The sequence below is a fragment of the Drosophila guanche genome, unplaced genomic scaffold (genome assembly GCF_900245975.1).
Source record: "Drosophila guanche unplaced genomic scaffold, DGUA_6, whole genome shotgun sequence".
Taxonomy (NCBI): Eukaryota; Metazoa; Arthropoda; class Insecta; order Diptera; family Drosophilidae; genus Drosophila; species Drosophila guanche.
Genome location: NW_022995758.1, coordinates 979,592 through 999,829, shown reverse-complemented (window position 1 = coordinate 999,829; position 20,238 = coordinate 979,592). Strand labels below are relative to the sequence as shown.

General features: G+C 46.8%; 1 protein-coding gene across 1 annotated transcript; it reads left to right on the top strand.

The window, feature by feature from the left end:
• The first annotated feature begins 11,089 nt into the window (after positions 1-11,089).
• On the top strand, positions 11,090-20,045 carry LOC117590489 (mucin-19). Its single transcript, XM_034283150.1, has 6 exons — positions 11,090-11,251; positions 12,015-12,226; positions 16,590-18,175; positions 18,238-18,402; positions 18,468-19,166; positions 19,239-20,045. Exons 2-6 carry the CDS (start codon positions 12,213-12,215, stop codon positions 19,463-19,465), a joined length of 2,691 nt encoding a protein of 896 aa, XP_034139041.1. The 5' UTR covers positions 11,090-11,251; positions 12,015-12,212; the 3' UTR covers positions 19,466-20,045.
• Positions 20,046-20,238: the final 193 nt, after the last annotated feature.

Sequence of the window (20,238 nt, the reverse complement as noted above, 5' to 3'; positions counted from 1 at the left end):
TTGTACACTGGCGCCATCTGGCGTGCGCTTTGCTAAGCAAATGCGGCCTAACAGTGTGAGGGCGTAACAGCGTCGAAGCAGTGGATTGTGTCTATTTTACAGAGAAATGTAATAAGTCTCTGTTATCGTGTGAAATGTCAAATTCGACGTACAAATGGAACCTGGAACTTCTTTTGGGGGAATGGATTGGACTTTAAAAATATTGGGCTTCTAGTTACACCCTTCTGACCACCCTTTTTTCCATTTTGCATCATGCCAAACAGCCGGAATCGCCGCTCAAACACCATTCACCTTCGATCTGCCGTACGATGTATGACTCACGGGCCAATCCTCACCAGCGTTCTTAAATGCTGTCTGCGTTGAGTGCTCCATCATCAGTCGCCTAGCCACTGGCAGCTGCTGGTATTGGTATCGCTGTAACAACTGCAGAAGTTTCAACATCAGGCAGTCATTCTGGTCGCCAAGTACTACAACAGCTGTGCAACAGTTATCCCAGTGCCCCCCTGCCTTCTCTGAGTGTCATTGCATGCCACACTGCACCCACGCACCAACACACACACACAAAAACACAAGAAGAGAAACGGGAGAGCGACACCATGCTTCCAGAAGTCGAATAACGCAATATCCTCGGAATATCTGGCATATGTAGACATAAGCAATGGAAATTTATTTCTTGTTTTGCGTTTCAAACCTGCTGTCAAAGCCATCGAACCTTAGGAAAGCGTATCTAGACGGAGACACTCACACACACAAATCTAATAGAGGCACAGAGAGCGTCGCCTCCATGATCCCCATTCCAGCCGAAGCTTTGCCCCTGCCGCATGCCTTTTCGTGCCTTCACCACCTTCTCTCCTTCCTTTCTGTGTCTGTTCCCTATTTTACGATTATTTTATTTGTTTTTCTGTACTTATTTTGTTTGGCTTTTCTTTTGCGACTTTTTCGAAATTCGAAACACTAACGGAAAGTCTGTGGAGGTAATTGGACGCGTTCAGATACGGTGCGTGATCGAGGGGGAGTGTCAACGAGTGGTTCCGTGGTTCACTGGGTAAAAGTCCCAGACCCAAGGACATTTCAAATATACATGAACAAATCTCTGAAGTATCGGAGAGAGTAATGAAAATATTAGTTTTCTTTCGGTTTTTTTTGGTTATTTGAACATTTTGATCTTCGATTTGCTTATGATTTAAAATAAATTGAAATCTTTCTTTTTTTCTTTTTAAAGTTCAAAACTATTTAATTCAGTTTTAATACTTAAATAAAAACTCTGTTTTTATACAAATTCTTTCAACGCGGTTCACCATTTAAATATTATTGTGACTTGACTTGACTTGATTTGCGGAAGTGTATGTAAGAAATTTGTGTTTGCATTTCAGTTTCATTTGAAATATTTTTTTAAAGTGGTTTGTTTATTATGCATTCACTTCAGGTATCTATGTATTAATTATTCTTGCTCTCTTCAATACGTGTTAATATTTGTATTAATAATTTATTTTTTAAGCGTTTTATCGGTTTTATTATTTTTATTTATTTTTTATTTATTTATTACTGTTTCGGTATGTTTGGGGAAGTGAAAAGGGATCAATCAATGTGCCCAAGTGATGGCCACAAATATAAATGATAACCGCATTTGACCCAGTGATTTTGTGTTGCTTTGTTGCTGCAGATGTTGCCAAAATGGCATAATATGTAAATATCACATATTTATGTACTTTGAAAGTTCCATAGGTTTCCATTAGTTTATAGGAAAATATTAATTTTTGTATGCCAATATCTCAACTTGTTGTATCGATGCTCCGGGAATTTGCGTGGCATCTAAATAGAGGAAATTATTTTAATTATTCCGTTGATATTCATTAAGATGCTCATAACTAAGAAGTGCAAGAAAGAGTCCTACTGCATATAGGAATATTTCTCTAAAAACATTCCCTTTACTTCTCGTAGTTTTATGTTCCTGAAAATAGATTTATATTTGCCATTCCCATTCTAAACAATTCATAGTTCCAAATTTGGATGCATGAATACTTGCAGTCTTCTTTCTTTGGGAAGAGCATGGGAACCCCTCAGCATAAATCCAGCGACATACTCGTATGTATCCAGGGAAAAACGATTGGTCTCTATCGGTAGACACACAACACATGCATGCAAGTATCGAAATATATGCACTCGTATGCATTCATTGTCCATTGTTATTGCGATCCGATCATTTGTTTGAATGTTGCCAATTTCCAAAAGAAAATACACACACACAGACTAAAGGAAAAAGACTTTGGCGATTGTTCAATCGTTGGGCGAATAATGAAAGTCGTCGCATTGTTTGTTTGTTGTTTGTTGTTTGTTGCTTGTTCGGCTGTTTGCTGTCGTTGTTGGGGGCAAGTAACAAGTTTTCCAATCAACAATAGCAACATTGACATTATCATCCACAACAGGAGCAAGAGTGGCAGTTGGCAGTTGGAAGTTGGAAGTTGTCAGTGGCAAGATCAGCAGAGCCTCGATCAAGGCTAATTGTGTCAGGAAAAATCATCATTCGCTGTCTGTCTGAGGATGAGTGGGGCACTTGTCCTTTTTTGGTCTGAACACATCTGGTTTGGCCAGCAGTGATCAATGATCTGTGATGGATTCCGAGTTATGCCTTCGCTGACATTCCACTCCGAGATTTCTATGGGGAAATGAAGACATCAAAAATACAAATAAAAACGAAACCAGAAACGGGGTTTGCTTGCCCAATGATCAATGATCGTTAATCGATAATTGCCGACCGATTATGACCTATCTATAGTCGAAGTGCAGTTATCTTTCACTTGTGTTATGTGTCTGGGTTATCCCTAATTGCTGTCAATTCAGTCCCAAGCATTCGACTCTGCGTGTGTGTGTTTTGGCTTCACCGCCAGTCGCACTGGGGGGCTCATCTTTCAGCTTTCATCGCAATTAGATGTGGCCATAGCCATGCACTTTCTTTCTCGATCACTCTCCCTCTCTCTCTCTCTCTCTCTCGTTTTTGGTCTTTCTGTCATGCAACTCACACACAAAAATAGAGATGGACAGACCCAGCCAAAACTGATTTAGTGCCCTTCATTTTGGCCTTACGTCAGCAATCGAATGAATCGCTATAGGCAACGGCTTCGTCTTCGTTTTCGTCTTCGTCTTCGTGTTCGTGTTCGGATCCGACGTTGACTTGGATCTCGCATAATTAGTTATCAGTGTGCTCCGCATGCCAAATGCATAACTGGATCCGCTGGATAGTGGATAGTCCACCCGTGGATCGTTGATCGCTTTGGCTCGACCACTTAACCCAAGCGAAACCGAACCGGAACTGCTAAAAAAAAAAGCAATTCAACTCAAGCCGATCGGGCCATGTTGCGTAGGTGTTGACAAGTAGATCACGAACCTGATCACGATCACAGACCGCTGATCGCCGATCGCTGATAGCCGCTTACTCACCAGAGCAACAGCATCAGAGGCATTAATTCTATGAGCCCCTTGGAAAGACCCGTCCGCGCCACCGCATCACCGAATCACCGAATCACCGCATCACCGCATCACTGTCCTCCCAGAAGAGAAGAAATATCACCAAAAGACCGGATCATCGCCTGAATCTAGTTCAACTAGTTAGTTAGCATATGACCAGAGCATACAACTATTCGTTTGGGCTTCGATCTTCGGGCATCGGGCAACGGGGTCTTGGCCTTGAGCGTCTTAGTATTTGCCGGCCATTAAGAGCGATCATAAAAAATAGACCACTGAGCGACAAGCTCGACGATCACTGAGAGTGTTTTTTGTTGTTGTTTTTTGTTGGCCAATGCAAAATAGCAAAATATTTAATGAAGTTGTCGACAAAGTGCCTGAATCCGCATCCGAATCCGAATCCAAATTTGGTTTCGATTTCAAATCCAAGAGTTATGCAGCGATGGGTGGTGGAAGCATCATCAGCATGTGAATGCTGTTAGATGATCAATGATGATCGTCATTGCTGGGGCCATAATGTCAAAGTGTTAAGAGCCAAAAGAAAGGCCAGCACGAGGGTAAAAGAGAGACGGGAGAGGTGAGTGGTGAGAGGAATAGTGAATGGGAGATGCCAGATGGGAGAGAGAGAGAGAGAGGGAGCTGAAAAAATGTTGTTCACCTTTTACGAGTACAGTTTTGCCTGGGGTCTGACTCTGTCTGTCACTGCAGTTCAGGTTGCTGTTCACCTGATCGCCAGCCAGCAAACACAGACACAAATGCATACATGCACAGCCATGGCTACAGCTACAGATACAGGGACAAATATACATAGATACAGATACAGATACACACACTTGTATGCAAATGCCAAATGGTTGTTTCGTCTCGGTTGCTTCAGGTTTTTGGCTGAAACCCTCGCCATCACCATCTCCATCTCTATCTCCAGCTTCAGTTCCCTCTCCCTGTTACCCTCAGGTGCCACTTCTCGGCAGCGTTTTAATGCCAATTTATGTAACTCTTCGACTGCGCCGCTGTCCGCCGCAGCTTCGGTCTCTGTCGCCCCCAGCCCCCAGCCCCCAGCGGCCAGCCTCCATCTGCCGCTCAGCCTCTCTATATCGCTGCCACCGCCTTACTGCCTTCACCCCTGCGTGACTCAATTTCAAGTTAAACAGTTTAAAATTAAACAAATTTTCGTAATAAAAAAAAAGCCGCCGCAACAACACCCAAAAACTCAAAACCAAACCCAAATCAAGCCAAACAAGACAGAAATTCTGCGCTTCAAAGTCTGGCTGGAGATACTCTTTCAGATCGATCGTTCCTATGGAGCTATTTCATCAAAGATTGATCCGCGGAGAGACTATTTGTGACTTCCCTTGGTGCGCTGTTGGACAACATTGGTGCTGAATGATAATACCCGCTCAAAGAGTATTAAAACCAATCAAAGTGGGTCACAAAATTATTACAAAAATAAAGAAAACATACCAAAAAAAAAATATTAAAACTTTACAACTACAAAACTTGATCATAATTTAATCATCAAGATGTGATTTTGGTATTTGTCTCGGTCTGAGTGCAGGGTGCAGGGGTCTTTGAGTGTGGCTGTGCCACTCCACAATGCTGCATAATTTCAATGGCGCTTTGATTGATTGATGTATGAATGGGTGGATGAATGGATGGATGGAAAGACAGCCATGGGCAGGGTCAGCCAGGGGGAAATTGAGATGCAGACTCCATTTTGAGGAACTCACGGAGAGAAGAGGGATTGCTGTACCAGAGTTTCGTATACTCTGATAGAAACGAAATGTTTGGTTTGCCGAAGGTTTTACATTATTGGAGAGATGTAGGAATGTAAATGATTATATGTATTTGGATAAGTAAATATACAGCTGTGTGCAATGAAATAGTAGTGCCGCACCTCACCACCTTAAAAACTATTTTTAAGGCATTTTAATCATCCAAATTAAACAAATGATACCTTTTTAGAAAGCCTCAAATGTACACATTAGACATTAGAAGGAATCCTGGAACGTTTGTGTTCCGTCTTCTTGTTTTACATGACTTTGCAAAAATACCCATAAAATAAAGTAAATTTTTTGAAAATCGAAAAAAAAAAACCAAAACTTAAGTCAATACCCATCTTTCATGCTCTACATGTTTCTTGAAGTTTAATATTTAGTTTTTATAGCAATTTTGATTTAATTTCTTCCTTGCTCCCGCCTGGAATAAATCAATAAGGTCCTGCCCAAGCTTTAATAGGATTTTAGCCAATTATTTTATAACCACTGGCTCCCACTTTGCTCTGGTTGCCGGAATTGCATTTATTATAATGCATTTGGCATTCCCCCATAAGATTTCGATGACATTCAGATCCAGGGACTGATTTGAACATGGAAAAACGAAGATACACAGCTCAGCCACATGTGTTCTTACGAGCTTTAGCCGTACACCCCTATACCTTCAGGACCAAACGCGTAGCTTTCTGGGAATTCTCGCAATTAAATAATGTCTAGTCAGTCGTATACTAAGTGTCATAACACTTACAGAGGACAGATAACAGATAACACACAACTTTTGAGGATATTGAAGAACTTGACCTTGCCTTCGACCATTTCGCATAAAAGATCAGTTTTCAGGGATCTTCTTCGAGTTAAAATGATTAATTGCAATAGTAAGAGCACATTCAACTTAGTTTTCAACTCCATTATACCTCTTGGCTTTAGTTTTTCATCAAAATCGTAGGTATCCTCTATGATTTTTTCAAAGCTCCAAAAACAAAAATACAGCCACGTCCAAACATTTCTTTCATCAAAATATTTAAGATAATAGATAAAGTTTATTGATGGTGACTTTTTCGAATTTATTTGTTGTGTTTTTTAATTATTTTGAAGTACTTGCACTCAGCACCACTATTTCAATGAAGAGCCCATATCAAGGGTATCCGTCAAAAGTTATGGAAAACAAGAAGATGGAATGCAAATGTGTAGGGATTTCTTTGATTTTCTAAAGCCTTTCATTTGTTTTAGTTGCAAGACTCGAAGTGTCTCAAAAAAGTCTTTGAATGTGAGGAGGTCCGGCAATACTATTTCATTGAACACAACTGTACATAGGTGGTTATTCTATCTATTAAAAGATCAAACAGCGGCTGCCCAAAAAAAATGCACTGCACATTTAGATCGGTGTCAGAGAGTCTAAAAAGAACACGTTTAACGATCGTATCATAAAATGAAATGTTCTTCTGCTCATTGCAGAACATTTAAGTATCTTCAAATAGTAGACTTTGTATTCATAGCATCATGCAAAGCCAAAACCAACTGAGCTCCACCCACTGCCGCCTCCAACTAACTGACAAATGGTCGGGACAATGCTGCACTCTAAGCTCAAGTCTGTTTCTAGACTCGAAAGTGAGTGCGGCTTGGGATTTGTCGACTTGATTATGCATGCACCGATCGGTCGATCGATCGATCGTTCGGTGTGGAGAACCACTAAAAAACGGTTTATTCAAGCCGGAAATCGCTGGAAGGTCGCCCCGTCTGGGGCTGTTCAAAGCTCTCAAAAGTGGCGGAGCGTACAAAAAACTGTCCATGTGAATCATTTCGTTTAATTGCAGCCTACGTGGAAGCCATCCCATCATCAACATCATGATCACCATTGAAGTAATGCTGATCGTGATGATGAGCCTCTTGCCATCGCCATAATATTGGAGGCGTTCTTGAGGCCACAACAATTGACGTACATTGAACCTGAAGTCAGTGAAGCCGGCGGATGGGGCTGCGGCACTCCTCAGAACCGAGCCCCAGAAGATTCGTGAAGAAAAGGCGGTAGGAGGCCTACAAAGCCATCAAACAATGAGTGACAAAAAAGCATTACAAATATTTTCATTAAGCAAACAACGTCGAGAAGTTAACTCGAAGCGGTAAAAGGTACAAAAAACTTCTTACCAGAGTTCCTCTGCTTTCGGGAGGAGTGCGCTGGTTGTTGCTCGAGTGGTGGGGTGGTGGTGCCGGAGAGACGTGCTCCGATTATGCGAGTGGTTCGGTTCGGTCCTCAGGCTCGTGGCACAGAAGCGGCGGCGGCGAGGAGGTGGCAGCGAGAAGTGTTTATAGCTTTGGTTTTGGCTTTGGTCGTACGCATGGATTCGGGTATTTCCTGATTGCCTGGCGAGAGGAGTCGCAGTCGCAGTCGCAGTCGCAGTCTCAGTCTTAGTCTCCCTCCCTCTCCGAGGCACACACACACAACTCTTGCATAATAATTGACAGTTATACATTTTACTTGACTCAAACATGCGCCCAGGGAGTGAAACCAGAATGGGTGCAATAAAGACAGAAAATGTTCAAAGACAGAGGCAGAGACAGAGAGAGAGAGAGAGATAGAGAGAGATGAGGGTGTGCCTAATTCTTTTGGCTGTTGTCCAGTTTTCGGACCCTACTTGAATTCCCACATTTACCAGGGCATTACACTCCATCCCACTCCAGACCCGGGAGCGAGCCCTAACCAAAAGCTCACGTAATTGCCAGGAAGGCGCTCAGGGAGCGCAGGGGAGGGCCTCCAGTCTCCTCCAATCGAAGAGAGGGAGAAAAAGATTCGGAGAGACACAGCCTACGTGCTGAGCCTCTTGGAGTTTGGAGATCTCGTAGCCAGAAACGCCAACCCAAAAGATACGATTGGAGCGCATTAACATTCCGCATCGCGGCCACTCCTGTTTGCGCACATCTGTATGCAGATACGGCCATGCGGCATACGGCATACGGCATAAGGCATAAGGCATACATACGTTCAGCACTCGACATGTTGAATAACAGTTGTTGTTTTGTACGCTTTTCTCGCTCGCTTTGCTTTGCTCTCTGCTGTGCTGTGCTGTGCTTTGCTTTGCTGTGTGTTTTTATTACAATTTTATGACTTTTGTTGTAAAAGAGTTGCCTGGAAGGCAGGTAGGCTGGGTTAGGGTAGGGTTGGTACCTCTACCTGCAATGTCTGTATGTGAGTCCGTTCACGTATCTCTCTCTCTCTCTCTCTCTCTCGCTCTCTCTAGCTCCGTTAAGTTCCTTTGTACTTTCCTGCTCCTCGTACTTGTAAGTTTCTTTCTTTTTCGCTGTTTTCGTCTTTATTGTCGGCTCATGAAATGTCAATTTGAATGTCAAGTCATTCGCTAGATTTGATTCGAACTTTCGCAGCTGTGGCTGTGTGGGGGAGGCAAGAAACGTTGCGCCCAAAAGGGGGTTGTCTAGGGGGTGCCATTTAGGTGCTTCACAGATGCTGAAAACCAAAGATCGGACCAAAGTTTGAGTGGAGCCCAACTAAGGCTCCGCCGAAAAGTGGTAAGCTACTCCATTCCGATGGAGTTTTTTTTTCTTGGTTCTGCTGCACTGACTCTAGGCCCCTCTCTTGTGCAATTACCAAATTGCTCATCAGTGAAGGGTAAAACATCATCATTACCATCGTAATAAGCATTCTGACCTCCGCCTGTCCTTCGATTGTTACGCCCCCTTCCATTAGTCCTGTTTTCGAGTTTCGTCTGACCTCGGAGTGGCCTGGATCGCTCCCCTTGATGATGATCTTCATAGGCATCGTCATACTCTAGCAAAGGGTACAACGATTTATCTGCGAGTTATTTCAGAACCTAAGGAACCCACTACAATCCATCATAATGATGTAAAGGTATTATTCAGATCATTTCGATACATTTTGGAACAATATTTCATGTATTTACGATAGGAACGAGAGTTACGCAAGGGTATTGTCCGGTAGGGGCCCTGAAGATAGCCTGGGGACATAATTTCTTGTTTTATTTCGGCTGGGGTTTTTATGTACGGATCGTGGCATCCATGGCAATGTGCTTGGTGATGGCTGGTAACTTGATCAACGTGACCTCGGCATCGCTTGACTCATTCTTCTTTCCTTTCGCAGTCGCAATTGCAATGTCGCTTGCTCCTTCCCTGTCTCATTCCCTCTCCACTCGATTCTTCTCTTGAAAATTCCCAAACTAGAGGCTCCTCCACTTGAAATTCAATCAGTTCCTGCAGCTGCTGCTGCGAAAATCCCCAAGGCCAGGCGAGAAGAGACAGCAGCTGCCTGACAGAGAGCTTGGGCTAAAGGGTGTCGTTTCCCTAATTATATGGACCTCCCATTAAGGACTACTTGTTCTCACTTCCTGGTTCGCTGCACTCTCGATCAATGCAGCAGACTTCCACAAGGCAGTGAAACAAATAAATGTAAGAAACACTGCGTTCCAGTTTATCGATCAATTTAATTAGAAAAACCATCGATCAGTCGCTCAGCTCAGCGAGAAAATAAACAGACAAACAACAGAAACAATCCAAAGAAGTGTACGTAAAAAATTGAATCAGAAAGAGCCATGGAAGTGAATGTTACAACAGGAGCTGCTTAGACCAAGAATGAGGGGAAAATATTACCCCCATAACCACAACTAGAGAAAAGCGATTCTTTATCCACTATTCGACAAGGAGATATCCTTTGAACTGAAAGTTTTAGTGAGAGCATTAGTGAGAGTATCCACAAATTTCCATGATGGTTTCAGAGAAAACTAATTGATCCCTGCAAAAAGACAAACATACCAGTACCATAAAGTGGAGTGGATCCTGGATACCCCAATCGAGAGGGTATGAAAAGGTGTCACTTGGACACTGGCCAAACCCCCGACTCACAGGGTGGAGTCCCCTGCTGAACGAGCGATCCGAAAGCTGCAGTGTATTACCACCACACACTCACACACACACATCACAGGCGGGTGGCGGATGGCGGATGGCGGGTGGCGGGAGGTTGGGGGGTGAATTGCATAAATAAGCAAATGAGCAACGGTTAATCAATAAGCTCACAGATTGGTAATACTCGTAATATCTACATCCGTAGCAGCAGCAGCAGCAGTAGCAGCAGTAGCAGCAGTAGAAGCGGCGGCGGCAGAGGGAAGGGAATGTTGTGTGCCCTGCTAATTGCAGTTGAGGCGGCCAAAACGGTCGAAGCGGCGAACGCTGCGTATGTGTAATGCGGTTAATCAACAAAAGGCGACGACGACGGAGACGGCGACGTCGACGAACGGCCTTGAGACCAGCTGACAACCAGTTTTTGGTCTTATGAAATAGCCAAGAGGAGATCAGCAGAGAAGCGGCCAGAGCCACTCGGGGAGAGTGCGAACGAGATGGTATCCCCCCAAATGCAAGTGAATGTCGATGTCGATGTCGATGTGGATGGGTTTTGCCCCGGCCAGGCCCGTAACCGAAACTAGTGCAGTTTTTTGTTTTTTTTTTGTGTATTTAACACTTTTTTCTCTGCCGAGTTTTAAGGTGAACTTCCTCGTTGCCAACGCCATTGAAACGGGCCACGGCAGGTGTGAATGATTTAGTGGTTAACACGGCCATAAGCAAAGTATACCAACTCCTGCTCCTACCCGAACGACGATCGTCCGATCGATCGACCGACAGATCGACCGATCTATGGCTCGGATCATTCTCTGTCTCCGCTGCGGCCGACCCACGAACCGCAGTCGATGGCACGAAGCCCAGTCGGATCGAACCGACAGCAAGCCCACGAGACGAAGCTCAGTCGGATCGAAGTGGTGGTCCCCGAAGTCAGAGCGCCGGCGTCGACGCTGCCATCGGGCCGGCAGCGAATGGTTTTCAATAGTTGAGGCGTTCATTATTTTGCCATTTCACGTTCAGCTGGCAGCGAAATCGAAAGTGACTGCTCTCTCAAGATACCCAGACCGAAGCGGAGACCGAGACCAAGACTGAGACTGAGATCGAGACCGCAGCCCCCTCGAAGACGATCGACCAAGAGGCGACACTTCCAGTTCATGGTACCCATATATCCTACGAAGCTGCAGCTGTGTGTATATATGTGTGTGTGTGTGTGTGTGTGTTTGTGTTTGTGTTTGTGTGGTATTCGTATTCATATAAAGACAGAGGTCCATGTGGATGAGGCCTGGCAGTCGCAGAAGCAATCGGAACCGGCAAAAAGTGCACTGAGAAAATATTTATTTATTTTTTTCTTTGAATTCATTTTTTTGTAAGTTTTTTTGTTTGAGTGCTAAATTAAGTAACACACACACACACACACACACACATGCACACAGCTGCCCACGCCTATGGGTGTAAGCACCCACACCCAGAGGGATATACAAATGTAGAGACAGATCTGATAGGCGCTGTCAAAGAAAAGAAATAGATACAAAAGAGCATAAAAATAGCCCCCAACGAGCAATAAGAAAAGTGAAAAGTGAAAGTGCAACTCAAAAATGACCAAAAGTGAACCACATTTACAACCAGCAAATAGCAAACAGCAACAGCAACCACAAAATACAAAATACAAAATACAAAAAAGCAACAACAAACTGCAAACAGCAACAGTAAAACCACCAACAAACATGCGAAGTGTGGGCAATATTTAAACAATATATCAAAGTGCATAACAATTACCAATCTTTTCCGAAAATCAATTTCTGTCATTCGATTTCAGTCTGTCTGTCTTTTTTGTTTTTGTTTCTGTTTCTTGTGTTTGTTTTTGTGTTGGTTTTTGTTTGTCATTTACTTTACACCACACTCTTTTATTTTCGTTTGAAGCTGAAGCCAAATAGCTGTTGACTTTCAAAAGTGTCAATAAAATTTATGTTAAAAAACAAGTTGATTGAACAACAACATTGAACGGCAGCGAACGGCCAGCAAACAACAGCAACAGCAACAGCAACAACAACAACAACAGCAAGGAGAGCGACCAGCAAGCAACAGCCACAAAAGTGAACCGCCAAAGGAGTCACCAAAATGCTGCTCAAAATGTATGTATTCAAAACACTCACTCACTCACGCACTCAAAAGTGAAATTTGACTCATTTCACTACACACATTAACCGGCTCAAGGTCAACGTGGGTTTCGGCCCGATTATGTAAGATGATCATCTTGAGGATGAATATCATCAACATAATTTATTTTGGTAAAAGAGTCCGATGAGCGCACAAATCTTTGTTTTATTGATTACAATTATATAATTGGAAAATGCACAATTTGGGTTTGGTCTTTGAAGACCACAGGAAGAATAAAGAATGCATTTTCCACTCGAATGATGGGACTTTCCCTTCCTTAAAGTTGAGAATGCGTGCAGATGGCATTAGACATTTTTGATCATTTCCATGCCTGTTTTCTATGTAACAATATTGCAGTATTCAATTAACTGGTCTTTATCTTATCTCATTTTATTTAATCTTAATGCAAAGTTTTTAATTCCATCCAACTTGTCAGTGTTTCTCCTTAATGATCGAAGTATCTACAGAAATTACTTAGTTTGCAAATCTTGTCTAAAGTTAGTGGAATGAAACTTCCCGAGTATCAGTTTTGGACCCAATCAGCTACCGTTTCAGATACAGATACACTGGAATTTGGCCTGCAGCAGAGTGTTAACCTTGGCCAGGCCATGCCCGTTAGCGCCGCATTGGCAGTTGCTGCGAGTATGCTTTGATCGGTGATGTGGTCTGGTTTAGGTCTGGTCTGGTGTGGTGTGGTCTGGCCAGTGAGCGACAGTCAGTCAATCAGTTGGTGGCCGACTTGCTACAGTCGGCTAATATGCATGAAATGTGGCCTAGGCGAGGCGTGGCAATGAAGTTGCTTTTTTTATGCATACGCTTTTTTATGCCAAAGGTCAGCCCAGAGAGGCTGCGGCACGGCGATCTCTCTTTTTTTCGGAAAGGTCAACTATGCAAAAAACCAAATGGAAAAGGAGGTAAAGTCAACAAACCTTTGACGACGCATCCACTTAACAATGCAAAATTTATTTTACTTTACATTTCATGGCTGCTAATATTGTTGCTATTTCTTGGCCGATGTGGCTGCTGTTTTATTGTTATTACCGCTACCGCCACCGCCACTGCCGTTACCGTCTTCAGATTGCCGCTTCACTGCCTCTCGACAGCGTCAATGGCCTGAAGCTGAAGTTTGAGTCGAAGCTGAAGCTAAAGTCGATGCCGACTCTGCCACCGAAGCACTCCACGCATGCGCCAAAAAGAAAAAACAACAAAAAACGTTTTCATCTTTCTTCTTCTGCTCAGCAGACATGCATTTGGCCGGGCAGAAATGAATTGCCAAATTTTAATACAAATTGCATGCCACACCCAGACAGCACAGCACTCCTCCTTTGAGCAGTGCAGAGGCGGAGGCAGCAGCGGCAGCACCGTCATGGCCTTTCCAGCCCCAACTGGCCAAGACAATGGGGCAGATCAGAGCGGTGGATGCGAATGCGAATGCGAATGATGGTCGGGCCCGGTCATGTCACTCACTTTACTTTACTTCACTCATTCCTTCAGTCAGTCAGTCACTTGGCAATTACACTCGTAGAGTACTTATAGAGTAGCCCTAAATTTTAATAATAAGTAAATGCACAAGTGACTTTAATCAGTCATTCACTTTTTGGTTATAGACTGATGTAAATTTACATTCCCTTGAGACAACTGAGGAAAAACTTTGCATGGAGATCGAAAAGTTTCAAGGCTCAATGTGGCAGCTGACTGGAAATGCATTTAGGGTCAAATCTTATTCGTTCTCCTCATTTGTGCCGCACATTGAACACCCTTGCGGATCCAATTATTTCTCTTTTTATTTTTTCTCTCTTAGTATTACAAAATAGTTTGGCATTTAGTTCAGGGGACTTGCCGATAATTAACTTCAAGGCAAGCCAGCGCCCTATTTGAAGCCCATTTCTTGGAACTGCATGAATCAGAGATAGACAAATACCAAGGCGAATTTCTGACCAAGTTCAGATGCTGTAATTGAAGCTAACAAAAGCGGTCTGCGATCGGACGAATGAGCCAAAGAGTGCCAACGGCTATTGAACAAGTTTAAGCCGAACGAACTGAAATGTAATTAAGCAAGATTAATAATCAGATGAGGCATACTTATTCTTGAGCAGAATTAACCTACGTTAAAGGTGGATATGATATTGTGTCCTTCTGTTTTTTATTAGCTTTTCAAAGATCGAAATAGCTCTGTTTAAGTACCAATAAATCGAGTCAAGTAAATGCTGCTCTTCTCCTCCTCCCATTTTCCTGTGTTCCCTCCTCAGTAGGGGGCTGAGGATTAGCTTCACGTTTCCACCAACTTAAGATCAACTTAATAGTCTATCCCTGTGGCTCAGACGATACTTTGCAGTTTGGGGATTATTTTGATTGAATAAGACTTGGGTTTGCAGCCCACTTCCTTGGGACATCTTTCAGTGGTTGCCTGCTGCTTGCTACCGGTGTGGTTGCCTTCATGTCTTCACGAGTGTTGCAGCAATTGTGAATGGAAAACTTTGGCTGTGTGCGGTGTGTGGCGATGTGCGCATTGTCACCTCATGCATAACATGGCCAAAGTGGCAGACCCTTGTCCGAGAAGACACCAGCCACACCGGCAATGGCAACATCAACGGTAACTGCTGCTGCTGCTGCTGCTGCTGCTGCTGCTGCTGCTGCAAGGGGCTCCGTTGGCAATTTGCACGATGTGGCCATAATTATAACTTTTCTTGAAGCCATAGCCACAGCCACAACCATAGCCATAGCCATTGTTGGGCAGCCCGTTTTGGTGCTGTTGCAATTAAAATAAGTTGAAGTTGTCTACCTTTACAGAAAGCAACAGCAACAGCAACAGCAGCAACAACAACAACAACAACAACAACAACAAGGTGTTGCCAGTCTTGTGGCAGTCCCAAAACTTGTTCGACTCAAACAGCATATAAGAAGAGAAGCGATGGGAAAAAAGCGAACGGCCTGGCCGAGTACGATTTGAACATTTTGCGACTTGCACATAATTCAAAATGTTAAAAGTTATCGTCAAGAGAGCAACAGAGTCTTGGGTTGTCCCGATCAGATCGGGAACTCTGCACAGAGTCCGGGACTGTAGAGAGACTGCAGTCACTGCAGCGACTGTGACTGTGAATATCGAACACCCGGGTACTGGATGTCTGGCGTCTGTTGTCTGTTGTCTGGGGTCTGGTCTTGGGATCAGATCGGGTTTTAAGCGCATTGCTGGGCATGGCAGCATATTGAAATGGGTTAACACCTTTTGTTTTGGAAACCTGTCCGGGCTGCCTGCCATATGATTCCTGTCTTTAGTTTCCCGATCGACACGCTGAAACGGTGATCAATTTGGAGCGTTTTGCGGTTTGCCTTGAGCATCAGGCAACGTCCAATCTCTCTCCCTCTCTCTCTCTCTCTGCCTGACTTTCTGGGCCTGCAATGCGGATTCGCAGAGCCCAATGAACTATTGTTGCTGTGGATAGTTGGCGTTGCACGATCGAAAAGCAGCAATAACATTGCTGCTGCTGCTGCTGCTGCTGCTGCTCGAACCCATGGCTAGACATGACCAAATCGCATGCGCAATCGCACTCTCCCCACCCGGTCTCCCCGTCGCTCCACAATCCGCTAGGTAGGTACATATGTCTGAGCCGGTGTGTGTGGCTAATGAAATTGTGAAAGGTTTTTCATGCCAGATTAGAGACGCCACATCAGATGAGGCAGCACAATGAGCCAGCAGTTGCAACTGGAGCTGGAACCGGCTAGCCATGATCGCTGATTAAGAGCACGCGCTCTCAACGATCACTTAACGCGAACTGCAGCTGGAGCTGGAGCTCTCGAGTTGGAGCTTGGGCTGCATCCAGTGCTGGATGCTGAAATTTGAGCTGCAACTGGAGCTGGAGTGGCTTTAATTGGGTTAACCATTCGCTGACTCAACGTGCAAACGGTTTCGCCTTGATCTAAATGTCTCAATTAAAGGTCAGGTGTCACATTAACAGCAGGATAATGAGTCATAATTGGGAGTCATCTAATGCAGGGGTAAACCACGCAGGTAGTCGCATGTTTTGCATGCGCTGACAACAGTTACAAAGTCCAATAACGGTTCTTGTTATGATGCAGTGAAACCTTTTTCACTTGTTTCATTCTTCTTTCATTCTTAAGTTCTACAACAACAACGAAGCCCAAAAACGTTTCTTGCTTCTCTGCCGCTGCGGGCAGCGAGCTAGGGTTCCGAAAATGTTCCTCTGCCGCTGCGGCGGTTCTCTCTGCACACGAAGCTTTGACGCTTTGCGTGTGTCGACTGCGCTGCCCGAGAATCTGTTTGCTATGCACAGAACTTACGAGGCCAACAATTGTAATCTCTCTGTTTGTCTTTTGCAGCTGCATACTGGGCCTAGGACTGGCCATGCTGGTGACATACCATCCCGCCGCAGCTGCCGCTGCCGCTGCAGAGCCACAGCCACTGACACCTAGCGAGAGTCAGCGGGCAGAGGAGACAGTGGCCAGCGTACCCTTTGAGACGTCGCACAAGCACCCGGAGGCCCACAGCGAGGACGGTTTCCATACAGCGCACCGAATTAGCGTGAGGGCCACCGACGCTGCCGACTACTCGATGAATCTGCTGCCCACGAAGGAGCGGCCCGAGCTGAATCCCGTGCTCAGCGCTTTGATCAACGAGGACGTGATGAAGAGCATCGAGGCGAAGCGCGCTATCGAGGAGGAGGAGCTGGCCGAGGTGAGGCGCGAGATCGAGGAGGCGGCGCTGGCCGAGCTCGCACAGCGGACCACAGAGGCGCCAGTACCACAGCTGACAACGCTGCCCTCGGCCACCAAGAAGATTGACAATCTGGACGATGAGGTGGTGGTGGATCCGCACGACGACTTCGTGAACCAGAACTTCCCGCTGGAGGGAGCCGGCAGCGAGAACAGCAAGAAGTCGCGCATCGAGATCAAGAAAGGACCCAACGGCCAGGACTACGAGTACGAGTATGTCTACTACTATGATGAGGACGAAGATGCCGCCGCCCCGTCCAAGCCGACCGTCGTGGAGGCCGCTGGCGACCCGGAAACCCGCGGAAAGACTCGCTACACCAACATCGAGCGCAGCACCCCGGCCAGCCCCAGCGAGAACAGTCTGCAGAGCGGCAAGGCCAAGGGCCGGTCCTCGTCTTCATCAGCATCCGTCGTCAGTGAGCCCGCCGAGGACATCGAGCTGGAGCGTCTGCCGGTGAACACGCGCTTCCCCAGTCGCGGCAAGAACATCGACGTGCCGCCAACGCCTGCTCTGGACTCGCTGGAGACGGCCGCCGAGCGCAAGAAGATCAGCGTGAAGCGCCCCAGCCTGGAGCTGGTCGACAGCGAGACCTTCAACACGGACGAGAAGCAGCAGAAGGGCTCCCGCAATGGCGACAACGAGCTGAAGCCAGTGATTGCCGTCGAGCAGGAGCAGGCCGCCGCTGCCGCCAAGGAGCGGGAACTCAAGAAGCAGGAGGAGCAGCAGGCGCAGGGCGAGCTGGCGGGCATTACCGATGAGGCTGAGCAGACGACGCCCTCAATGGAGAAGGCGGCCCTCGATCTGTATGCGATCCTCACCAACGAGAACCTCAACAACGAGCAGACGACCTCAGACGATGGAGCGCTGGAGGATGCCACAACACTCAGCCCGGACACGGCCAGCACAGACGAGGATGACGGCAGCCTGACGACGCTCCAGGAGGAGCTCTCGTCGACCAGCAGCACGACCACCAGCACCACCAGCACCACCACCACGGAGGCACCCACCACCACCACGACGACGACGACAACGACAGCGACACCCTCATTGTACGGCGGTCGTCGTTCCGGACTGAATGGCCTGGCCGGACGCAATCGCTTCAAGTTGCGCGAAGGTGGAGCCGCAGCCGGAGCCACAAGCACGACCAGCACCACCGAAACGCCTGCCACTGAGGCCACCAAAACGGGCAGAAGTGAGTATCCATCGGCGGGGGGAATCTCTTAGGAAACGTTCTAGAATTCTCTCCCTTAACAGATCGCTTCTCGCGTCCATCAATCGGTGGTCGTTCCCGTCCTGGTGCACGCACCACTGCCAGCCCCGAGTCGAGTTCCGCAGCCGCATCTGCCGCTGGCGCAGAGGAGGAGGTCGTGGCCGTCAAGGAAGTGAAGCCCGTCAGTTCAGGATTCGCGCGCGGCAGACGTGAGTCCACGATCCACTGAGAGTGCCCCACAAATTCTCATTTCTCTCTTCCGCTCTCTGTACAGCCCGCAATCGCTTCAACCTCCGCGGCTCGACCACAAGCAGCACCACCGAGAGGTCCGCTGAGGAGGCAGCCGATGGATCTGCCTCCCCGGATGCTGTGTCCTCCACAACTGCACGCAGCACACTGCGAGGTCGCCCTGGTCTTGGACTGAGAGGACGCAGCCGCACCACCACCACCAAGGCGCCCGCAGGCGAGGGATCCACCGCCGATGAGGCCACCAACTCGGAGGAAGGCAAGGCCGCCGCAGCACCGGCTGCAGCTCCAGCGGAGGGTGTGCGCCCTTCGCGCTTCAATCTGCATCGCGCCGGAGGCAACCGCCTGCTGCCACGCGGCAAACTCGGCCGTGCCGGAGTGAGCACGGAGGCTCCCAAGGCTGAGGCACCCGAGGACTCGGCGGCGGACAGCACCAGCCACCACAACGATGTGAAGGGGGCCACCGTGGAGGCCACCGAGGGCGCCGAGAAGACTGAGGGCGGCGATGCCGCTGGCGCCGCCGCAGGGCCCGTGTCCGGCTTCAATCGCCTCAAGAACCGGCCGCGCCTTAACGCTCTGCACAAGACTGATGCGGCCAAGCCGAAGGCAGCCGCAGGCGCAGCCCCCTCCCCGGCGGCGGTGGCGCCACGCAAAATCAACCCGCTGCTAGCCAAGCGTCGTCTGCACCTGGGCGGTGCGGCTGCGGCAGCAGCTACCTCGACCACAGGTGGGTAGCAGTGCCCCCCTCCATGTCGAGCTCCACTTTTCATTCTCGCTCTTGTTTCTTTTTTTCATACAGAACTCCCCACTGAGGAGGAGCACGCATCGTCGGACGGCGACTCCGCAGAGCACACAGGCAAGGAGGAGTCAAATGCCGGCTCCGATGAGTCCGGCTCGGACGGTGCCGCCAAGGATCAGGATACAACAGAGGCCGCGGAGACCACCACCAAGCAGCAGGCCCGCGGTCTGGGTCTGCTCGGCCAGCGTCGTCGCCTGCCACTGCGTAAGCCCGGCACAATACTGTAAGGCCGGACAGGATGGATGACGACTGGCCCTCAACACTGAGTGCGCCCAGAGGCACAATCTCTGCCCGGGGAGTACTCAAACTCTGCCTACATTTCAATCCTGAATTCTGAATTCTGACTCCTAAATCCTGAATAGAATACTCGTCCTACTTCTGGGTGGTTTCAAACGCGGTATACTCGTAACTCTTGTGGATCGCCAGCGATATTTTCACTTTAAGTTTCTTGTCCCCTTTCCCCATTTCCGTTCCCTGTCCTCGGCCCTTGTCCGTTCCACGAACGCAATTAGCTTTGTACACATTACACTAATTACTATACTTATAAATACGAAGAATACTATTTAAGATCCTTCGCGAAGTCACCAAACGAGAGAGAAAGAGAGAAAGAGAAAAGAGAGAGAGTGCGAAAGAAAAGCGAAAGAAACGAGGAGATCTAAGCCACTTGTAGACCACTAAGCCGAGAATGTTACTGCAATGCGATCCCCCCAAATGCTATAGCCGCGTCGCCACGGATATGCCGTGCATTGCAGTTACATTATCTATTATATTTTTTTTGAGATACATTTATAAAGAAACGACTTTTAATTATATACTAAATAAAAAAACAAAAAAACGTAAGGAAAAATAATTCCACGATTCTAGATTTTATTTCTTTTGGTTGAGGTTGAGTCACGGTGTCGGTGATCGATAATTACTTTGATCCGTTCTAGGAAGGCAGTTGAGAAAGGGTCCAAATTTCAAACCAATTAAATTAATTTTGCCACCTCTTTCTGGCAGA